This window comes from Quercus robur, chromosome 11 (assembly GCF_932294415.1).
Source record: "Quercus robur chromosome 11, dhQueRobu3.1, whole genome shotgun sequence".
NCBI lineage: Eukaryota > Viridiplantae > Streptophyta > Magnoliopsida > Fagales > Fagaceae > Quercus > Quercus robur.
Window position 1 is genome coordinate 23608631 of NC_065544.1, and position 22852 is coordinate 23631482.

General features: G+C 37.9%; 1 protein-coding gene across 1 annotated transcript; it reads left to right on the forward strand.

Annotated features, from left to right (window-relative positions):
- Positions 1-19012: 19012 nt before the first annotated feature.
- Positions 19013-21712, forward strand: LOC126706886 (2-oxoglutarate-dependent dioxygenase 19-like). Its single transcript, XM_050406460.1, has 4 exons — positions 19013-19319; positions 19412-19647; positions 19935-20262; positions 21322-21712. Exons 1-4 carry the CDS (start codon positions 19041-19043, stop codon positions 21574-21576), a joined length of 1098 nt encoding a protein of 365 aa, XP_050262417.1. The 5' UTR covers positions 19013-19040; the 3' UTR covers positions 21577-21712.
- The last annotated feature ends 1140 nt before the right edge of the window (positions 21713-22852 follow it).

The following is a 22852-nucleotide window of genomic DNA, read 5'->3' on the forward strand; positions in this document are numbered from 1 at the left end:
TTGTGGAGGATTCTTCAACATTGGCTGCCTCTCCAGACGACTCATCTCCGGTTCTGTCTCCGGCATATGACCCACCTGTCTTGGATCCTGTGGCACCACCCTCTCCTGAGTCTCCTGTTGGTCTTGAACTTCATCGTTCCACTCGGGTAAGCATTCCTCCTCCTTATCTCATTGATTATCATTGCTCTTTTGCCCTTGCCACCCTCTATGAACCTCACACCTATCGTAAGGCCCATATTGACCCTCTTTGGCAGCAAGCTATGAACGAAGAACTAGATGCCCTTCATAAGAATCACACTTGGGATATGGTTGATTTGCCTCCTGGTCAGTCTGTAGTAGGTTGTAGGTGGGTTTACAAGATCAAGACCAAGGCTGATGAATCTGTTAAACGATACAAGGCTTGCCTAGTTGCCAAGAGCTTTACTTAGGAGTATGGTATTGACTATGAGGAAACATTTGCTCCTGTTGCTCACCTTACATCTGTTAGATGTCTTATTGTTGTGGCTATTGTTCGCCATTGGCCTCTTTATGAAATGGATGTGAAGAATGCTTTCCTCAATGGAGACCTCCATGAAGAAGTGTATATGCAACCACCCCCTGGCTATCCACACTCAGGCAGTCAAGTTTGTCGCCTTCGCCGTGCTCTTTATGGCCTCAAGCAAGCTCCTCGAGCTTGGTTTGAAAATTTTAGCTGAGTTGTTGCTCAACAGGGTTTCACTTCGAGTCCTCATGACACTGCTCTCTTTGTTTGAAGATCCTCTGCTGGTATCACTCTTATTCTTCTTTATGTTGATGATATAATTATTACTGGAGATGATTCTACAGGTATCCGCTCTCTTCAGCACTTCCTTAGTCAGCATTTTGAGATGAAAGATCTGGGCACTCTCAGCTATTTTCTTGGGCTTGAGGTTACCTTATCCTCTGATGGATACTATCTTTCCCAAGCTAAATATACTTATGATCTTCTCTCCAAAGCCGGTATCACCGACAACAAGACTATTTCCACTCCTTTAGAATACAATGCAAAGCTCACACCCTTGGACGGTGAACCTATATCCGATGCTACTTGCTATCGTCAGTTGGTTGGCAGTTTGATCTATCTTACTGTTACTCGTCTGGATATTTCACATGTCGTGGGTATGGTTAGTAAGTTCATGGATGCACCTTGTTCTGTCCACTATGCTGTTGTTCTTCGGATTCTCCGATATGTCAAAGGCACACTTTATCATGGTCTGCATTACTCCTCTCAATCTTCTCTTGGGCTTCATACTTATTCAGATGCTGACTGGGCCGGTGATCTGACTAATCGATGCTCTATCACAGGTTTTTGTTTCCTGTTAGGTACTTTTCTTGTCTCATGGCGCAGTAAGAAGCAGGATGTGGTTTCTCGTTCTAGTACTAAGGCTGAGTATCGTGCCCTTGCCGACACCACTTGCGAGCTTGTTTGGCTTCGCTGGCTCTTGGCTGACATGGATGCTCCACAACCCAATGCCACTCCTCTTTATTGTGAAAATCGTAGTGCTATCTATATTGCTCATAATGATGTCTTCCACAAACGCACCAAGCATATTGAGATTGACTGCCACATCACTCGCCAGCATCTCAAGAAAGGAAATCTCAAGTTGTTCTCCATCTCCTTTGCTGACCAGCCTGCTGATATCTTTACCAAGACTCACTCGCCTGGTCGTCTTCAAGATCTTATATCCAAACTCCAGTTGGCTTCCTCCTTGCCTCCTCGAGTTTGAGGGGGGATGTTAGTGTATAGCTTAGACTAGTTTAGCCCATTGGGCTTAGCCCAGTATACTGTACTTGTAGTTTACTCATTTTACTTGTACACATATCTAGCCTGTATAAGACTCTCTATTTTACATTATTATACATACATCAATATACAGACTATTCAGTCTTTCTCTCACTTTATATTGTTAACAAAAATAATATTCACCACCCATTTTAGTTCAAGGATGTGTTATTTGTCAATTAGTATGTAGATATTCAATGCAGACATTGAAATAGCTGATTGAAATATAAGAAGCCAAGCATGTAGTAGATAAAGCATCTAAGTAGTAAGCCCAACTCCACTTTTCGTCTTTTATTGGTGTTTTATTTCACAGAAACATAAAAAATAAATAAATAAATAATATGTCAAGTACAAAGACCTCCCCAACTCCTACACCCACCCTTATGCCTCTCCCTCAAAACCTAAAATACTTGTTGCATTCAAGTTTGTATTCCCAAATCATAGAAAAGGATCATATTTTTTGAGTTTGAAAAGATATATTGGTGTACCGTGTATCTACATGTATGTCCATGAATGTATCTACATGATGAAATGGTATAAGAAGAGTTGAGTAGCATACTGAAGAGCGTCACTTGCAACCTCAGATACAAACTTTTGCGTAGCAACAGCTACCAGCCTAATTCTGCAAAAATAAAAGCCAAATAAAATTTAATCAGATGATGTGGATGGCTATGGTGTCTTACAGAATATCTCTCTTGACCATTCACCAAAACACTGTGCAATGTGGACCTGAGTACACATTTAAAGCAAAATGTTAATCAAACAAGAGTAAAGAAGAAGATTTTCAGAAAAGGTGGCAACAAAAAGAGAGTTTTCATCCAGGTGTTTCTCTATAGGGCCTTTCTAAACTCTGAGAGGATGCCTTAGTAAAAAAATGCATGTAAAAATCAGCAGCTAAAATTGAATAGGAATTCAACAGAAGAAGGTTTTGAATGCACCTGCAAAGAAGTAGTTCACAGAAATAGAGGGCAATTAGTAACTTTAGATTGAAATTCTGACCAAAAGGGGATGCAGAGCCAGAGGTCATGATTTTTGTTTAAATATATTAAGGTTCTCTCAAGCCAATCCTCAATCAACATTCTAATGTAAAAAAATATCTCATAGTCAAAGCACTAAGCCAATACCCATTGGTGAATTTCATTTGAAAATGTGTCAAATTCAAAAGTTCACATATTTTCTAGGCAGCACATGGCCCTGTTTTAGCTCTAGTGACCGTATAGAACTACTACAAATGCAAAATTTACATAAAACACTCATGAAAAACGCATCAAACTCTGAATTCCAAAAGACGATTGAACATATCCATTGTCCACAAGTTAGTTCTTGGAAATTCCATCTACTTACAACTTAAATCTAAACTATTAAAGCTATAAACTAATTATCCTCCACAAATCTCTTATTCTTTGTTTTCCTTTTAATTTATTTTTTACTCTTTGGGTAATTTCCACAAGCACTTGGCACACATACTCTATGTCCAGACTTGCATAGACCAGGTTATTTTTTACTCTAAATTAGAGTTGCCTAATGCCTAACACTAGTCCTCCTATGAGTAGCTTGCAATTAAAGAAGATATCTGAAGCCAAAATAGAAAAATTGAAAAACAAAACTAAATTATACAGTAAGAGTAATTATATTAATAAACAATAATTCTAGATTTGCAGTTTAATTATACAAGTTATATACAAAAAATCCAAAATAAAAAACAAAACGTTTATGCTATCTATGGAAAAAAAAAATACAAAATTGAAGGTTAAGTTTTCAAGGAGAATGTGAAATTGGATTCATCAATGTATAGAAGATACCTAATCAGAGGCTTGGATAGGTAAAAGTGTGAATATATACAAGATTTGGATGCGATTGTATCAACTTGGTGAATCTGAAGCAAAGAAAAATCAACCAAAGTCAAAAACTCTATTTGGTTGCCGAGAAAATAACAGAAAAACACAAGAAAGGAAGAGAGAGAGAGAGAGAGAGAGGGAGAGAGAGAGAGAGAGAGAGAGAGAGAACTTGAGAGGAGTTGAGAACCTATGTTTAGGCCGAGAGAGATGTAAGCTATGAAAGAGAGCAGGAGTAAGAGCGAGAGATAGCCTACCTTAATGTTTTAAACTCTGACTTTAAATTGAGTGTTTTTTTTTTTTTTTGGTAAACAACATTTCAAATTAACTAACGAACAATAAGTCTATTACAACAAACAAGGCCAGCTTTATCTCTAGCTAGCATCTTAGCCACCACATCCAGTGGATCAAACAAAAAAAGAAAATCAGTTACATCAAGTTCAGCTCCTATCCTTGCTAGTCGGTCAGCACAGCCGTTTGCTTCCTTGAACACTTATGCCACCGAGGAGTTAGGGATTGTTTGAATCAGGTTCCTTACATTTGGATAAGAGAGGTTCAAGCATTAGATTGACCATTGAAGACCTTGAAACAAGATGTACAATAAACTCAGCATCCATTTCAATACAAATGTTCTCAATCCCCATTTGCTTTGCCATGGTAAGCCCGTCCTTCAGAGCCCAAAATTCTACCACCATGCTTGAAGTGCTGCCCAGCTTCCTCGCAAACCCGCCTATCTAGTCTCCACTGCTGCTTCTCAAAACACCACCCCCACCAACTTTAATCAGGTTTCCATACATAGTCCCATCTGTATTTAGCTTCACCTAACCTGTAAGAGGCTTGTTCCATTTCACTTAGACTTGCACTCTACTCAACTTGTTCGGTTCATTGCGAACAATTGCATAGTACTCCACTTATTTTTTTAGGCATAGAGAACTCGTACTCTCTGCCACTCTACCTATCTTAACTATAGTCTTATTTCTCTACAGCCAAATAGTCCATATTGCCTGAGGAAATATAACTTTTCATGGTACATAGGGTCTTGGGTAGCTGGTGGAAGTCCCACAAAACTTCTTTAGCCATTCTTCCAAATTCAATACAAAAAAATCCTGATTGTTCTCCTTAAAACCCAGGTCTTTCCACACCGCTTTAGCCACCCTACAGTCCCTAAGTGTATGAATTATGGATTTAGTCTGCATAACTCACACGTCGGGTCAAGGTTTAACCCTCTTGAACCAAGAACTTCCTTAGTAGGCACGTTGCGGTGAGTGCATAATCAAATAAAAAATTTGATTCTAGGGGATGTATGCGCTTTCCACACCCATTGATGAGGCCTAGTGTTGAGGTTCAAAAGATTAAACCCTTTAGCTATGAGATATGCAAATTTTAGGGAGAAGGAGCCATCTTTAGGGAATGCCCAAATTAGCATGTCTTCATGGGAAGGATTTGCTGCAATGGGGATACCTCTAATTTCTTGTAGGATTTTGTCAGGGAGGTTGAAAAAGATACACTCCGCACTATCCATCAAGCTCTTGGCCGGGAGCTTGTCTTCCCCCTCATTTAACGGACCTTCAATTTGTTGCCTAGTAGTCCGGAAGGGAGCCAGAAGTCAGCCTAAGAACTCACACTTTATCCATTAGCAATAGACCATCTTAGACCCTTGTTAAAAATAGCCCCTCCCTCCTTACAAGCTATCCAAATTCGAGAGGTAGCTTGATTCCTAGAGTTTCCCCTCAGGCGATGCAGGGTGAGATATTTGTAGGTGAGCATTTGAGCCCACGGCATTTCCGGGCTGGAAGCAATCTGCCAACAAAGCTTCACCAAAAGAGTTGCATTCCTTGCTTTCAAAGATCCCGAGACCTCCCAAGTTAATTGGATTTGTGACCTTATTCCACCTAACAAGATGCATTTTCTTCTTATCCACAATAGATCCCCAAAGGAAGTCTCTCACCAATTTATTTACCTCCTTACATACTTTGACAGGTAGTTTATGACATTGCATAATATATTTGGGTATGGATGTCACCGTTGCCTTAATGAGCACAAGCCTCCCTGTCGGCGAAAGGCGTTTGGATTTTCAACCATCCAGTTTGGCTTGGACTCTTTCCACGACAAAATGAAATTCATTCTGTCTCCTTCCCTTGTGGATTATCTAGAAACCAAGGTATTTCCCAAGGTTATGAGTTTCCCCAATCCTGGTTAGGTTCACAATATCCAACTTATCCTCCCCGGTGACATTAGGTGAGAAGAAGATTTTGGATTTCTCCATGCTGATTTTTAGACCTGAAAGCTTGCAAAAATCATCCAAAACCTCCACAACAGCCTCTACATTTCTTTCATCAGTTTTGGCAAACAATAGGAGATCATCAGCAAAAAAAATATAGGAGAATCCAGGACCGCTACGAGATGCCGTGATCTTCTTCCAACTCCCCTCCTTACACTTCAAATTAATTAAGGTACTCAAGTACTCCATTCAAAGGATGAATATATATAGTGAAATCGTATCACCTTGTCTTAAGCCACAGGAAGGACAAATTTCTCCAATCTGATCCCCATTAAAAAGCAACGCTACCGAGGTAGTAGAGATGCAACTTAGGATAAGCTCCACTATGTTCGAGTGAAACCCCAAACTCACAAGCATACTCCTCACAAAACTCCATTCTAAACGATCATAAGCCTTCTCAAGGTTGACTTTGATTATCATGAATCCTTCCTTCCCTTTTTTCTGCTTAATTGTGTAGACTAATTCTTGAGCGATAATCACGTTATCAGTGCCTCTTCTTCCTGCTATAAAGCCTTCTAAGGTTTTTCAGCCAATGAACAAGAATCTTAGTCATGATTTTGTAAATTGTGTTACAAAGGCTAATCGGCCTGAAATGGCTTATGGTTTCCAGACCAAGTTGTTTTGGGATGAGGACAATCCAGGTCTTATTAAGATGCTCAAGGATTTTATTTGTTGTAAATATTTTTTTGATTTCAAATTTCACGGACTCTTCCACTATCAATCAAAACCTTTGGAAGAATCTGACATGAAGACCATTTGGCCTCGGAGCTTTAAATGCTTTCATGGACTTTAGCGCAAATAGGATTTCTGCATCGGAAGGGGAGGCAACCAAGTTACGGGCTTCCAACTCAGACAAACAATGCCCCCAAATAGGGATATGGTCTGGTGATTTGAGGCAGGCCTCCAAGTCAGTTTTGTATAACCTCTCAAACCCGTTAATAAAGATTTCTTTCACCCTGTCAATATCTTCTTCCCAATCACCATCAGCTTTCATTATTCGATTAATCCTATTATGGCTCCTACAGATGAGGGTGGTTAGGGGGAAAAGGTGGTATTTCTCTCCCCTTGGATTAACTAGTCAGTTCTCGCTTTAATCCCCCATAGCTCTTCTTCCAAAGAAATAATTTTTCCAAGCTCTTCAAAAAGCCAAGAGTGCATGTTGATCAATCTCTGACTTGGGTTTTAGGCCAAGGCTTTCTCCACCCCTCCTAATCTTGCCAAAAGATTTCTTTTCCTCCAATAAATATTTCCAAACTCCTCCCTGTTCCAATTTCTAGCTTTAAGGGTAAAGGTATTGATTGCTTTTCTGACATTTTGTTGATTTCCCTCCCATGCATCACGGACAATAGGAGGGAAGCTTTCGTGGCTTAGCCAAATCGATTGGAACTGAAAAGGCCTTTCACCAATATGAATAGGAGGGTTATCCAAGGCTAAAAGCAGAGGGCAATGATTCGAGTTAATACGCGCCAGGTGCTTGACATGGGCCTCAGGGAAGCAAGACTTCCATTCCAGGTTTGCCCAGACCCTATCCAATCTACATTGAATTAAACTAGGGAGGTCTCTTTTATTAGTCCATGCAAACTTAGGACCCGTGAACCCCAAGTCAATTAAATTACAACAATTCATACAGCTAGTATATTCCTCAACCCTCCTTCTACAAACCCCATTACCACCCATTTTCTCCTCACCACAAACAACATTATTGAAGTCCCCCATGACTGCCCAAGGGAGGTTATGCCTTTCTGACAGAACTTAATTGCCCCACAATAAGCACCTCTCTGTAAACCGTGGACTACCATAAATAGAACTTAAAAGCCAATGTTGAGCATGGGAACTAACCTGGACAATGGCGTGAATTTCCTACTCCGTCGCCATCAGAACGTCCATGGAAACAAAATTAGATCACCATAGGAGCCAAATCCTGCCAGCAAAACCTATGGTTTCCGTGGAATAAGCTCCATCAAAAAGCAGTCTTTTAATGATCTCATCCGTCCTAGGACCATTAATTCTGGTTTCCCTAATCACAAATAACACTAGTTGGTGCCATTCTACCAAGTCCATCACCGTCTTTCTGAATGTGGTCTTCATTATCCCTCTACAATTTCAGATTAATATATTCATGATTGGATTGGGGGAAATATGAGAATCAAAGCATGTCGGGGATGGCTCCTCCCCTATCTCCCTCGATTTCCATGCTTGCCTTAGCTCGTTCCTCTCCCTGATCACACTTGGAAAGAGGTTCATGGCATGCTTTGGAATCCCGAATTGAGCTTGGTTGCTTAGAATGTTTAGTGTACATGCTACAGATGGCCTCGAGAATTGGAGGAGTTTAAGCATTGATAAGTTTCCCATTACAACCATCTCTATTGGCCGATCTAGGAGTATTTTCCTTTGTGTAATCACTAGTTCTAGATGAATCTTTTCCAAAGCACTCAGAGATTTTTTGCAAAGGTGCATCCAGGATTGCTTCTCTTGCTGCGTGGGTGGAATGCTTACTAGGGGCTGAAATTTCGTCTTGTCCATGAGGAAGAGCTAGTACGGATTTGGTGTGGTCATCCAAGCTTCATCCTTCATTGGCAGAAACCCCAGTCGAACACTCACCTCTGTCAGTGGAAAAATGTTTTTCCACGCCTCCATTGCTTCCACCTCGTACCATGACGTCTGTTGGATCTCTCTGAATTCCTTCTATTGTTTTGTCTCCTATTGGAATGACTTTCCCTTTGAGAAAAATCTCCCATTTTCCCATTGCTGTCTCCATTTCCTTCAACCCCAGCTCCGAAATGGAAATTTTGGCTTAAAGGAGGTAACTTAACTTCAGATGGGTTATACCTTGAGTGAGTGGGGCATGTGTCAAAACCCTAACCGTTGATGCTATCCACTTCACCTTGGTTAAGTGAATTCCTACCTTGGGTCAGCTTCTTGGGCCCACTCTTAGTCAAGCCCAGGTCATCCTTTTTGCTTTTAGTATTAGAATTTTTTTTGTGGGATTGGTGCTCGAAACCTTCAGATGGTGTTTCTGACCTTTTAATAATCGTCAGACAACCTTCATTCCTATGTCCTATACGACCACATGCAAATCATATATCGTTAATGCCTTCATACAGCACTACTTGGGCCATCTTGCCAATCTTCATGGTTTTGATTAGAGGTTTCTCCACGTTAATTTGGATGCAAATTCTAGCGAAACTCCCCCTCTCCATTGATCGTAAGTGAGTCAATCCTAAGCACAGGTCCAATGGTGCTTCCAATCTTTTTAAGTATGGTGGGTTCATAAAATTCTATAGGTAAATCGGATCTGAGCCAAATTGCAATCGAGGAACACAACACTTTAGAAGCCTTGAATTCGGGTTCCCATTGTCTAATGGCTAGGAATTGTTGACCAACAAACCATGGTTTTCCCTTCAAAACCTCATCAAGGTCGGATTTAAGCCCAAATTTAATCAGAAAATGACCATGTTCAAGGTCAATGATGTCCATTCTACCAACTGGTTTCCACATGGTTCTCAGCTTAGATGACAAGTGCATGTATCCTACATTTCTCCCAAATGTTTTCATGATAATGGACTGACCCCAGGGCTCTTTGATTCTGCATTTTTCCTCCTTAGAGAGCTTTAGTGCAGTCATACCCTCGCAAAGTACATCCTCTTCCTCATCAAACTCTATTTCCTCTTCCATGGAAGATTTAAATCCAAAGGCTTGTATATAATCACTCGGGATAGCTCCCACCAGGCGTTCCTTGTAACTTCTTGGTTGGTGGACAAACCTATCATCCTTACCAAGATTGTTCCCCGAATCTTCACCCTTTGAATGATCATCTTTAAACTTCTTGGTGCTTTGTTCTAGTGTATCCTCCTCTTCAGTGGTTTTCTCACGAGTACTCATGGTTTCTCTTCTTGTGTTATTTAATTAGAATTCACATTGAGCTTTTATACAATAAAATAGAGTGTTATTGATTTCCAACATTTTACAACCGTTGATACAAAATTTAATTTATTTTAACCACAGTTGATGAAGCTGTTGATAAAACTATTCTCTTTTTAATATTTTTTTACCCCCTTTTACTATGGTGCCTGAAGAAAAAAACTAAAACTAAATACTTTTTAATATTTTTTTCAACAGTTATAACAAATGCAAAAATAAGTTTATGAATTTCCTTATTTTTACTCTACAGTTGTACTCAACCATAGAAAATTAAGCTTTTATCTACATTTTTTAGTGACCATGGATATAAATATGTTGAAAAAACCCAAGTTTGTTATAGTGACCATATATAAATTTCTTGCATATATAACCAAAAACAAATTCCATAAATTACAAAAATATAAGTATTTAGAGTTTCTAAACTGCAATGTAAATATAAAAGTTTACCTATAAATTATTTTAATGTTGCCATAAGTGAGGAAATAATCAGCATAATCAATTAAGAACACCAAATCAAATATGAATTGCATTATCTAAAATTTTTTATAAAAAAAAAAAAAAAAAATCATAGAATTTAAGTTATAATTGAATTACGTTAGTATCTAGACCTTCTAGGGTACCACACTCAAATATTGTATTGCAATGTAAATGTAAAAGTTTAAATATGTAAATACATACTTGCAAGGTTGTAGGTAGAAGAAGAGAAGAATAGAGGTTGTAGGGAGAAGAATAGAGTAAAAGAATTGTATTGTAGGTATTCATTATGGATTATTTGAGATATATCTATAGTTCACATTGAAGAAGTTGATATAAACAAAAAGTTTAATATTAGTCTATTGTTAGTTGAATAGATTTTTATAAAAGACTTTTTTCAAGCGTACTACGTTGCTATTAGGTTGCTGTTTTCTTTTTTCATGTAGTATTATATGTTTTTTTATTTGCTATTTTCTTTTTACATGTAGTAATATAATTATAGGAGAAGATGAGAAAAAAAAATTATGCCTAGTTAAAAAAAAAAAAAAAAAAAACGTGTATTAAAATATGTTATTAATCATTAATTATCATTCTATTATAATTAAAAAAAAAAAAAAAACGTGTACTACTTCCTCTTTTTACGTGTGCTTTTGTTTTTGTTATTAAACATTAGGGTTTAAGATTTTTTTGTTGCTTATTTTTTTTAATTAAGATTTTTTTTTTTCAATTTATATATTATAATAAGGAAATAAGTAGATGAAGAATTTGGATTATAATTGTTAGGATATATGTGTTTCACATGTTAGGAACATATGTCACTATTTGATGTAATTGACTAATCATTTGACAAAACGTACTTTACTTGTAATTGGGTAGATTTAGGATGTGTTTAATGCTTTAAGAAACAAGGTTTCAAGTTTAAGTGTTAAAATCATGTAAGTCTGTCCAAGAATCAAGTATGAAAAGTGCTATTCATTAAATCTCGACAGTTAGCATCTATTGAGAATTAGAGTTGTCTGAATCCCGTGGCTCGACAGATAAGGTATCTGTCGAGGTTTATGAAACTCAGATTTTCGAGTCTATTTTTCATCCAATCCGTGATTATATGTTTGGATTTTCTTTTCTCACAACCCTATACATATATAAGGATTATTTTAAGGGCCTTCAAAGGTGACACAAGTTGCACAAGTGTTAAGTAAAGTTTTGTTCAAGGAAATTGTGACCAAAGACAAAATTTGCCCTAGTTCATCTTTCTTGTGAAGAGACTGTTGTGTTTGTACACCATAGAGTTTTGTAATCAAGGAGCTTCTTGATCTTTATCGTGTGATGAAATTAAAAACTTTGCAACCAACAACCTTCTCTAGTTGGTGATTGAAGTCGCGTACTGGGATCCATGCAATTGGTTAGTCACGTACTGGGAGTCGTGCATTGAAAATGAGAGATTGTCACTACAGAACAAGTCCAATTAGGTATTTGGGTACGGGTTCAACTGTAGGTTGGTATAAGGTATTGGGATTCCTTTACTTGTAACCGCTTGTTTTGATAATAGTAGGTTCTCGGGAGTGGCGACCTTAAAATCACCCGATGGGATTTTTGTCGTATAGGTTTTTCCCATTCGTAAACAAATCACCGTATCAATTTAATTTCCACTGCATACTTAGTTTAATTGGTGAATTTTTTGTGCTACCACGTACATTGCATGTTAATTTGATTAATTAATAAATTTGACTAATTAATCAATTAATTTATCACAAGGGGTCAATACGATTTTGGCCTATCAATAATCAAATTACAATTTTTATCAACCTAGAAATTATACAAAAAGAAAAATTATATCTATTTTTACTAAATTTAATAAAATTTCTGTGATTATAACTATTTTTTAAATAATCTAAATCTAAAATTTGTAAGATTAACGTGTAAGATTTTTTTGTTGTTGTTATTTTTTTAATTAAAATTTTTTTCAACTTAAATATTATAAATAGAAAAGGATTAGATGAATAGTTTGGATTTTAATCAAATTAAGATTTTTATAAACTTAGAAATTATTGTAGAAGAAAAATTATATATATATATATATATATATGTGGGGCTAGAGAATTTGTGACCCCGGCCCACTTTACATCAGGGCCCAAGGCCTAAGCCGAGGAGAAGTATTACCGAGGACGCATAATGAAAGTCCAAAAAAGGCCTAAGGATATGACTGAGGACGATCTTATGCTCGGCACCCCATAGAGCCCCTAAAGGAAAGGACGAGCTCAGTGCAGGAGCAGGCCAAGTGAAAAAGCTGCCAATACTGCAATAAAGAACTCTACGTCTGACAGGTCCATGCTTTTCACCATGCTATTCAACTTTTACAACCACTCCCAATTACTCTAGGTATGGGTTGATAGAATAAGTCTCAACCCCAGAAAGTGGAGTTTACACGTGGACACTAGAAAAAGGGTAAATGTTAGTATAAAAGGGAAAAAGAACCAATTGAAGGGGGGCGGTCTCCCAAACCATGAAGTCTTAAAAAAGGAGAATAACAAGAACACTAAGCTCCTCGGACGAGGTCTAAAGACTGGAACCACTCATGTCGCATCAGAAGAAGGTCTTGTTAGACACATCAGGTTCACCTTCATGTAAATTTCCATAGAAACCATGGTTAACCGTTGTTCGGTGACCCAATCCTAGCCTTTCAAGCCCACGCTCTACAAATGATATTGTTTGGGCCCTTAAACATACGAACCCAATATCATTTTGAGGTCGCTACAAATTGTGTCCTTACAATTGGCGTCGTCTGTGGGGAAGGCTTGTGCATTGGCACAGACGGTGGGTCGAACTCCTGTCAACCCAGGGCATGCGAAAGCCCTTCCATTACTTCCAGCGGCCTGATGTTGTTTCCCTGATATAAAGTCCTACTAGGGGCTATGCTTCGACGCACCAGTGACAAGGGCAGTTCTAGGGGATTCCACCATCAGTTCGACGACCCATGCCTTGGCTGAGGGGCTAATCCTCGGTACTTAAAAGAAAGATTATGAGTTTTGGACAGAACCAAGGCATTGTATGGTCCTCGGACCCAAGCCTATGGGGAAACCAACTACTTAAAAGAAAGATTATGAGTTTTGGACAGAGTCAAGGCATTGTATGGTCCTCGGACCCAAGCCTATGGGGAAACCAACTACTTAAAAGAAAGATTATGAGTTTTGGATAGAGCCAAGGCATTGTATGGTCCTCGGACCCAAGCCTATGGGGAAACCAACTATTTAAAAGAAAGATTATGAGTTTTGGACAGAGCCAAGACAATGTATGGTCCTTGGACCCAAGCCTATGGGGAAACCAACTACTTAAAAGAAAGATTATGAGTTTTGGACAGAACCAAGGCATTGTATGGTCCTCGGACCCAAGCCTATGAAAAAAAAAAAAGAAAAAAAAAAGAAAAAAGAAAAAAAAAAAAAGAGAGAGATTTTTATTATTATTAATTAATTGTTATTATAACTTCTGGATAGAACTAGGGTATTGTATGGTCCTCAGACTCTGACCCATGGAGAGATTACCCATTAAAAATTGGGTTAAGTCCTGGACCGAATGGAAGTCCCAATTTATCCTCGGATCCTCAATTTTAAGGGAGCTAACGCAAACAAGTGTTTAGGCCCGGTATAGCCATACCTCAGTCCTTGGACCAGATGCCAAAAACGATTAAGGTCATGTGTTACCAAGAACGCGGCCAAGCCCCCTAGTACTTGGTAACCCTCTCGGATGGTTTATTTTAGGTTACTCATTCTCGGATGACTGCCTCACGTGCAATACAGGGCATTCAGCTGTTATCACGGTTAGTCTCATATGTTTAATCTACTGTAGGTTGGTATTATTATGCTTGACAGTCTCAATAGGTTCAAAATAATAGCTTTTTGTTACAAGGGTTTCTGCCCTAAGTATCGTTCAAAAAAAATACACATATGAAATACATCCATTCACAAAGTAATTACTGCAGAAAAGAAAGAATATGTAGAATAAAACAGAATCATTTTTTATTAAGACAAGGAAATAGTACAGCGTACAATGAGGGGCTTAAGTAAGCCTATACCAAAAGCTAACTACAGAAGCAAAAAGAAAAAGATACAAGGAAGAGATAAATCCTTCAAAACTCTGCTCTGGTAGAGATTATGCATGACAAGATGGCCCCGCTAATGGAAGAGAATAAGAAGCAGAGGAAGAAGTAGAAACACCAGGGTAGCCCCGGTGATGGGAAAGAAGAAGAAGCGGAGGCGGAAAGAGGCACCAGTGAAGGAAGAGAGGAAGAAACAGGGATGCTTAATCCCCGCATCAGCTCTGACTCCTAACACGCAGGTGTCATATTAGCAGTGCTCGAGAGAGAGTAGATGGTACTGACAACGAGAAACCCCACTGCTGTCGCACCAAAAATCTGACGCGACCAACACCTACTTCGGATTTTGATTGAAAGAGATGGAGGCATCGCTCCCACCTTGTGAAAGTGGAGAACTGTCTTGAGTCTCTGTCTCCCTTGTCCTAACTGCTCCATCTTGAGTCTCGGAAGGACCCAGTGCCTCTGGAGCGGGTGTGGTTCCTTCACCCCCACTCGTGCCTCAAACATATCACTCTCTAAGGTTTAATTGCACTAGCGATGAAAACTTTGAGCACAGCTAAAGGATTAGGAATTTGAAAGGACTGAAGGATCTGTACGTAAAGGGAGTGACCACGTACCTTGCTTCTTATATGGAGGGCAAGTTGGTGGCATTTAATCTACGCAGATTTCCAAGAAGTGCTACAGACGAGACAATTTCTACTCAACTCTCAACACTGTCTACAACCATAGGATTTGGGTGGCCTCGTGAAGGGGACATATTAAAGACGCGCCGCGAGCACTGAAACGGCGAGGACGCCCCGTGAGTAAATCTAAAGGAATGTCTCATAATCCGACGCACCTCCCAAGCAAATTAAGAGACACCGACATTAATGAAGGGCAGAGCTGGGCAAGCCATGATGTAGGCCCGACATCACCAAAACCCTCCTCCCCAACTAAGAGGTCGGGCAGCAGGATTTTGAGGGGCCATTGTGGGGCCAAAGAATTTGTGACCCCGACCCATTTTACATTATGGCCCAAGGCCTGAGCCGAGGAGAACTATTGCCGAGGATGCATAATGAAAGTCCAAAAAAGGCCTGAGGATATGGCCGAGGACGATCTTATGCTCGGCATCCCATAGAGCCCCTAAAGGAAAGGACGAGCTCAGTGCAGGAGCAGGCCAAGTGAAAAAGCTACCAATATTGCAATAAAGAACTTTGCGTCTGACAGGTCCATGCTCTTCACCATGCTATTCAACTTTTACAACCACTCCCAACCACTCTAGGTATGGGCTGATAGGACAAGTCTCAACTCCAGAAAGTGGAGCTTACACGTGGACACTGGAAGGAGGGTAAATGTTAGTATAAAAGGGAAAAAGAACCAATTGAAGGGGGGTGGTCTCCCAGACCATGAAGTCTTAAAAAAAGAAAATAATAAGAACACTAAGCTCCTCGGACGAGGTCTAAAGACCGGAACCACTTATGTCGCATCAGAAGAAGGTCTTGTTAGACACGTCAGGTTCACCTTCATGTAAATTTCCATAGAAACCATGGTTAACCGCTGTTCGGTGACCCAGGCCTAGCCTTTCAAGCCCACGCTCTACAAATGATATTGTTTGGGCCCTTAAACGTACGAACCCAATATCATTTTGTGGTCGCTACAAATTGTTTCCTTACAATATATATATATATATATATATTATTAAATCTATTTTTTTTTTTACAATTTGATGAAGCTACTTGGCACTGCCACGACTTCTAAGCCCAACTTTTATTATATAGTATACAATATGCATACAATTTGACTTAATTTTTTATAATATAATCATGTTAAGATGTGCCTTAATCGCACATGCTAAAGATTAATAAATACTCAATTATGAGTTGTAATGCATATTTTAAATAAAATAAAATAGACATGTTAATAATCCATTTGCTTACGCAAAGAAATTTATTGTAGTTGTGGGCACCGAATACCACTCTCAATAAGACAGTAATTGGGCCCTCAATTAATTTGTACGTGGGCTATATTTCGATCCTACTAATGGGGCTCTCAACTTAGTCTGGTTCATCCTCTATTAGCCCTAATATGAGATCCTCCCCCTGACTTCCCTCAGTTCCCAAGTGTTCCCCTCTCGCTGTTCTCTCTCTCTCTCTCTCTCTCTCTCTCTCTCTCTCTCTCTCTCTCTCTCTCTCTCTCTCTCTCTCTCTCCAGCCAAAAATCCCCTTAACCCTTTGCCTCTTCCCCATTTTATAGTATTGGGTTAGTGGGTTGGGTTATCATTATTTTCCTACTATACACATCCTCCCATGTCCAGGTAAATCCCTAGGGATCCTTATGACTTTAGAGGACTCCTTCGTAACTTGTTCCAAATGCCATCTAGTGCTCGATGGCAAATTCTCCAAAGGCATTATTTAACGTTCGGCCAGTGAACCAAACCACCCTTATTTTCTTAGTAGGCCCAACAGTCGATACCTATGCTCGGCCGGACACGACCCCAGTTAATATGGCTCTACCAATCATTGTGGCCCGATCTTTGCGCACATCTTAATGGGATGGTTTTAGCCCAACAATCCTGGGCCTCAGTTATGCAAGCTATTCTAGGCCATTTGGGTCTGAACCCTTGTAGATGGGATGTCCAAATCCCTTTAGGCCCATACCCCCACAGTAGTCATATATGCTTTTTAGATATGTGTGTGGACGACTAAGTTCCGAGTTTGAAATAAAGTCAAACAAGTAAAATAGTTTTACAAATGTGAATTTGTATTGATGAATGTGTGGTACAATTCTATGTGATTATAAAAGAGCGATTCTCTGATTCGATTTCCTTGAAAGATTTGTTAATTAGAATCGTGGTAATGTGATTTTTGATACGAACACTGAATATACTTCAATTTGATTGAAGAATGGATCAAAGACCTTTGAAACATAATTACAATGAATCTCTGGCTATGAGCTTGTTAGACCTTCATGTTCTTCGTGTTCTTCGTGCGTTCTCCGTCTTCGAAGGTTTGTGGTGGAAATTCTTCGGTGCTTTGGCGGCTTGAATTTGTAGAGCTTCACTAATTTGTTGTTTCTTGAATTTTCTAGAGGCTTTTGAGCTTGATTCCAGTGAACTTTGAGATCTAAGAAGATGATTTGGATGATTTCTCTTCGAATGTTCTTCATATTCGTAGGTTTATGGCAGAAGTTCTTTAGAGTTTTTGGGCCTTGAATTCGTAGAGTTTCACTGATTTGTGGTTTCTTGAAGTTTCTGAAGGCTTTTGGGCTTAATTTCATCAAACTTTAAGATCTAGGCTGGTAGTTTGTACAATTCTGCCTTAAATGTTTGTCGTATTTGAGGTTGAAGTTCTTGAAGTTCCTGGAGGCTTCAAGGCTTGATTCTAGCAAAGCTTTTGTACTTTTGAATCTTCTTTGATGCTGCTTGTGGCATGGATGCCTTGGTGTGTCCTAATATGTCTTGGTGTGTGTATAGGTGAGCGACATGTGTCAAAGTCTGATTGGTGACATGTGTCACAGTTTGATTGAAGGAGCTTTAAGACTTTTTCTCCAAGACACATGGCATCGTTTGATTGGCCAAAATGTCTTGATTTTTAAGGTGACACATGTCAGCAATTGATTGGATCGTTTATGTCATCGCTTACGTGCGTCGGATGTCATTGCTTACACGTGTTGATGTGTGGCATGTGTCATTGCTTACATGTGCATTTTGCATTTTTATTTTATTTTATGTTTTTATTTTATGACATTTGGAAAATTTCTGTTGGTTCCTGAATGGTGATGGTAGAAACTAGTTGTAGTACATGGTGCTTTGTAATTGGCCGTACTTTGTGGATTTGGTAGTATGATATGTCAACTTGTGATAGGTCAGAAATTTTTCCTCTCTACAATGTGTACACACAAAAATATTATTTAGTAACGCATTTTCTTTAACAAAGGCAATATATATAAAAGAAATTAACCCATATAACATGATGCCACTATTAACATCTAATGAAATATGAAAGTGTGTGGCAATGGCTTTCTACATCAGTTTCTTCATACGCTGTGCAGAGAGTGTGTGGTTTTGTACAATTTCAACTCTTGAAGTTGTTTTAAAAGTCTCTCACATATACAAACTATGCCAATGGTGAGCAAAATCTCATTGGTTCAAAATTTTTTTTGGGTGTTCAAGATTTTTTTTTAAGGGTGGTGAACAACTCATATTAATTTAATTTTTATTTTTATTTTTTTAGGGTATATATATGGTGAGCAAAATCAATGGTAAGCAAGATTTTTATTTTTTAAGCAAAATCAATGGTGAGCAATATTCAATGGTGAACACCCTTTTTTCTTTTTGAGGAAGCACATGAACACCCTGAATTCAAGGGCGGCTCTATGTGTGTATATATATATAAACTATGCCAATGGTGAGCAAAATCTCATAGGTTCAAATATATATATATATATATATTTTTTTTTTTTCCCCAACTCAAGGTGTTCATGTGCTTCCTCAAAAAAAAAAAGGTGTTGATGTGAACACCTGACCAATAATTTATATTAAAATATATATATTTAATATCTTATCAAAAATATATTATACACTTTTTTTTTTTGTTATATATAGCTTATCAGTAACATAAGGCTACTCAGCTGCTCTCTCTATCTCGTTTCTCATTATCCATGGCTTCAACAATTCCACTTGATACCTTAAAGGCATCACTTGTTCATCCACCTAAGGTAACGAGTGTGAAAGCACTAGTTGAATCAACTGACTTCTCCTCCCTGATCCCTTCGTTTTACACCTTCACTCATAATCTCCATGATGAACCAATATCCGATGATCCAGATGATTCAATCCCCATTATCGACATCTCTCTTCTTGTTTCTAGTACCCCTGAAGAACAGTCCCAAGTCATCCATCAACTCAACAAAGCCTGCTCAGACTGGGGCTGCTTCATGGTACGTACAGTTTATCTTATATGCATATAACTAAAATTTGTTTTACGTGTTTATAGTTTTTGCTTGTAACTAAGATTTGATGAGGGTATTAGGTGATTAATCATGGTGTGTCGGAGAGCCTGACGAAGGCAATGATAGCGTCGTTTCAAGAATTTTTTGACTTGCCAGAGGAGGAGAAGACAGAGTATCAAGGAAACCATGTCATGGATCCAATCAGGTGTGGTACAGGCTTTAATCCTTCAATAAATAAAGCAAACTTATGGAGAGATTTTCTCAAGTGCGTCGCGCATCCTGAATTTCATTCACCCAACAAACCTGCGGGGTTCAGGTACATTTCTTTTCATTTCAGATTTAACATCCTAAATCATATCACATATTATGAATATAAATCCAGTTCTAAAGTATTAAGAACTTTTTGCAAATATATACAACATTGTGTGCAATTTGTTCAATCTACAATGTAAATCTTACATTGCTTAATATAATGTAAACTAAGAATTTTCCTTCTTTTAATTATGATAAATTTATTTTTCAACTAAAATTTCAATATTAAGAATCAGGTCATGGCCCATGCAATTCATAATGAATGGTTTATTTATGTTTTTGTTGACACAGTGAGATTGCATTGGAGTTTAGCAAAAGAAACCAGGAAGTAGTAACAGTATTACTGAAAGCTATTTCAAAGAGCTTGGGGTTAGAAGAGAGCTACATAGACAAGGCCGCCAATTTCGAGTTGGGTTTACAATTGCTCGCTGCCAACTATTATCCAGCTTGTCCAGAGCCAGAGAAAGCAATTGGCATCCCCTCTCACTATGACCATGGTCTGTTAACCATTTTGGTAAACAATGGCGTCTCTTGCCTTCAAGTAAAGCATAAAGAAAAATGGTTTAATGTCAATATCCATCCCAATGCACTCTTTGTACAAGTTGCTGATCACTTGGAGGTACATTTTGTCATGCTTCTGGAACTCCATTTTTACTTGTCCCCATGTTTTATTCATCTCCTCATTATCTTTCTCAATTACTTTTTTCTGTTAAACAACTGTGCCAGCTAAAGTTAACTAGTAAGATCGGTCTGATACACAATTTTAGGTTTAAGGTGATAAAATATTTGTCATTCACATCAAAAAGAAATTTGGTTTATTGCTAATAATATTGATCATGCAATAGCCTTAACATTAATAAGTAAAGATGGATTCACTTATAATCGAATTAATAAAAGATTTTTTTAGATCAATTTTATATGAGTCCATTACATACCCAAAAAAAAAAAAAAAAAAAAAAATGAAATAAACATATGAATAATTATGTTTTTGGTTTCAACAATTTAGGATAAGTACGATTTTGTTTGTTCAAAAGTTCGAATTTGATCCTTGAATATTTAGAAAAAGAGAGGGGTGGGGGGAGTAATTTTGTTCTTTCGTTTATGAGGTCTATTAAATTTTGTTACTTAATTTGTGCACTCTTAAACATGTGGTTGGTTTGATTTTAGTCTTGTAAATATGGGTTTCTCAACATTCCATTAGTCACATAAGCAGAAAAATAAATGAAGAAACAAAATTGTCCACTTTTTATAATTTCAATGATTAAATAAAAAACCGTAAAATTTGAAGGATTACATAATCAAACTTACACCAAATTTCATAATGGAAATTAGAAATTCCCCTAAACTTATTTATGTTAAATGTGACAAGTGACATGTGAGAATAAATTTAAAGGTGAGAGAGAAAAATAGTGCTTTAATTTGATGATGACTTGATAACAAATGTTGCTTTTAGAGAGAGAGAGAGAGAGAGAGAGTTTTTTTTTTAAGGACTAAGAACACACAGAATTAAAATTATATGGTTTTCTTCCATTTGGGACATAGAGCAATTATTTAAATATCATTGGCTTTATGGTTTTCACTTATCATGTTCTTGACATACAAGCCTAATGAATATTTAACTAAATGAAATTTGTTTTGAATTAATCAAAATTTTCTAAATATAATATTTCCCTGCAAGATTTTGAGCAATGGCAAGTACAAGAGTATTGCACACCGGGCACTTGTGAATAACAAAGCTACAAGGATGTCCATAGCTCTGGCACATGGACCATCACTAGACACAGTTATAAGGCCAGCACCAGAGTTAGCGGACAATGAAAGTCATGCCCCAATGTATGTTGAAATGACGTATAGGGAATTTTTGGAATTGCAGCAAACTGGCAAGCTGAGATCTAAATTCCGGTTGAATAGTGAACAATGCAAAGCATTCTGAGCTAGTTGATTGGTTTACAAAACCAATTTCTCAATTTAGTTTAAATAAATGCTGACAAATTTGGTTTAAATTCAATCTCTCTCTCTCTAATTAATTAAATTACAATTTCGTCCTTAAAATTTTATGGAGACACCAATTTTGAATTCCTATATTTTTATGGTAAAATTTCTTCTAAGCTATTTCAGCTTAGCATGATACATATATTGGTAGATAGGAAGAATAAGTACTAAAATTTTCAAGGACAAAATTTCTAATTTTAAATTTTTGAGAGTTGAAAATTAAACTTCGGCCAAATTTAAGATTTTCAGCCATGTTATTCTCAATTCTCATGTTTGTTAGATTTAATATTTGGTAATAAATGTTGTTTCTATTTATTTTGTATTTACGTAATAAATGTCATATTTATAGACATTGTAAGGACTAAGATTGTGGCCCAAGCACACTTAAAGCAATGTGACCCAATACAACAAGCCCAAAATAATATATTTGTAAAAGAATGAATTCTATAAGCGAAATACAATGTAGAGCAAATGTTGACTTGAGAATAATTGGGCTAGCGCTATTAATATACGTGCAAGAGATGCAAATTTTGCATAAAATCTTTCTGGGGCAAGTCCAAGGAGGCATTGTTCATTAAAAGTCAATGCTTATCCTTTTACAATGAGTTTCAGTTTTCTCTTCCTTTCTCTTTTTTTGTGTTAGATGTGCATCCCCCTTTTCAAGGGAGTTCCTTGCCTTATATAACCCCTTCCACTGCATCTCAACCCTCCATTTGTAGTCTCAAGGGAACAATTTGGATGCTTGTCCCATTAGGACCCTTCTAGAGGTGGTAGAAAGAGCTATGAGTTGTGAAGTTACTGTTTAGGTATCATTTCCTCATTAATGCAGCTAGCTAAGTTGGTGCAGAGTATTGAATGTGAAGGTGGGAGGTGTCTCCTTGAGGAAACTTCCTTCCTCCACCCTATATGTCTTGTACTCTTTCTTTGTCATCTACTCCCATACCCTCAGCTTTTCGAGGTGCCAGCTGCCATTTGGTCTCTTAGTCCTCCTCAAGTAAGTGTGATCCTTAGAGTCTGATTGCGTTTATTTGATTGGGTTGGTAGGTTTATCTTTGGATTGGGTACCCCGGTCCTTACCCCCCCCCCCGGCCCACATATATATAATGGTGCAATTTAAATATTAATATTAATGTCACCTAAGATGCCAACTAACTAATCTTTAATAATAGAGAAAATTAGAAAACCCCTTTCAATGTCTATTTAAACATGCACTCAAA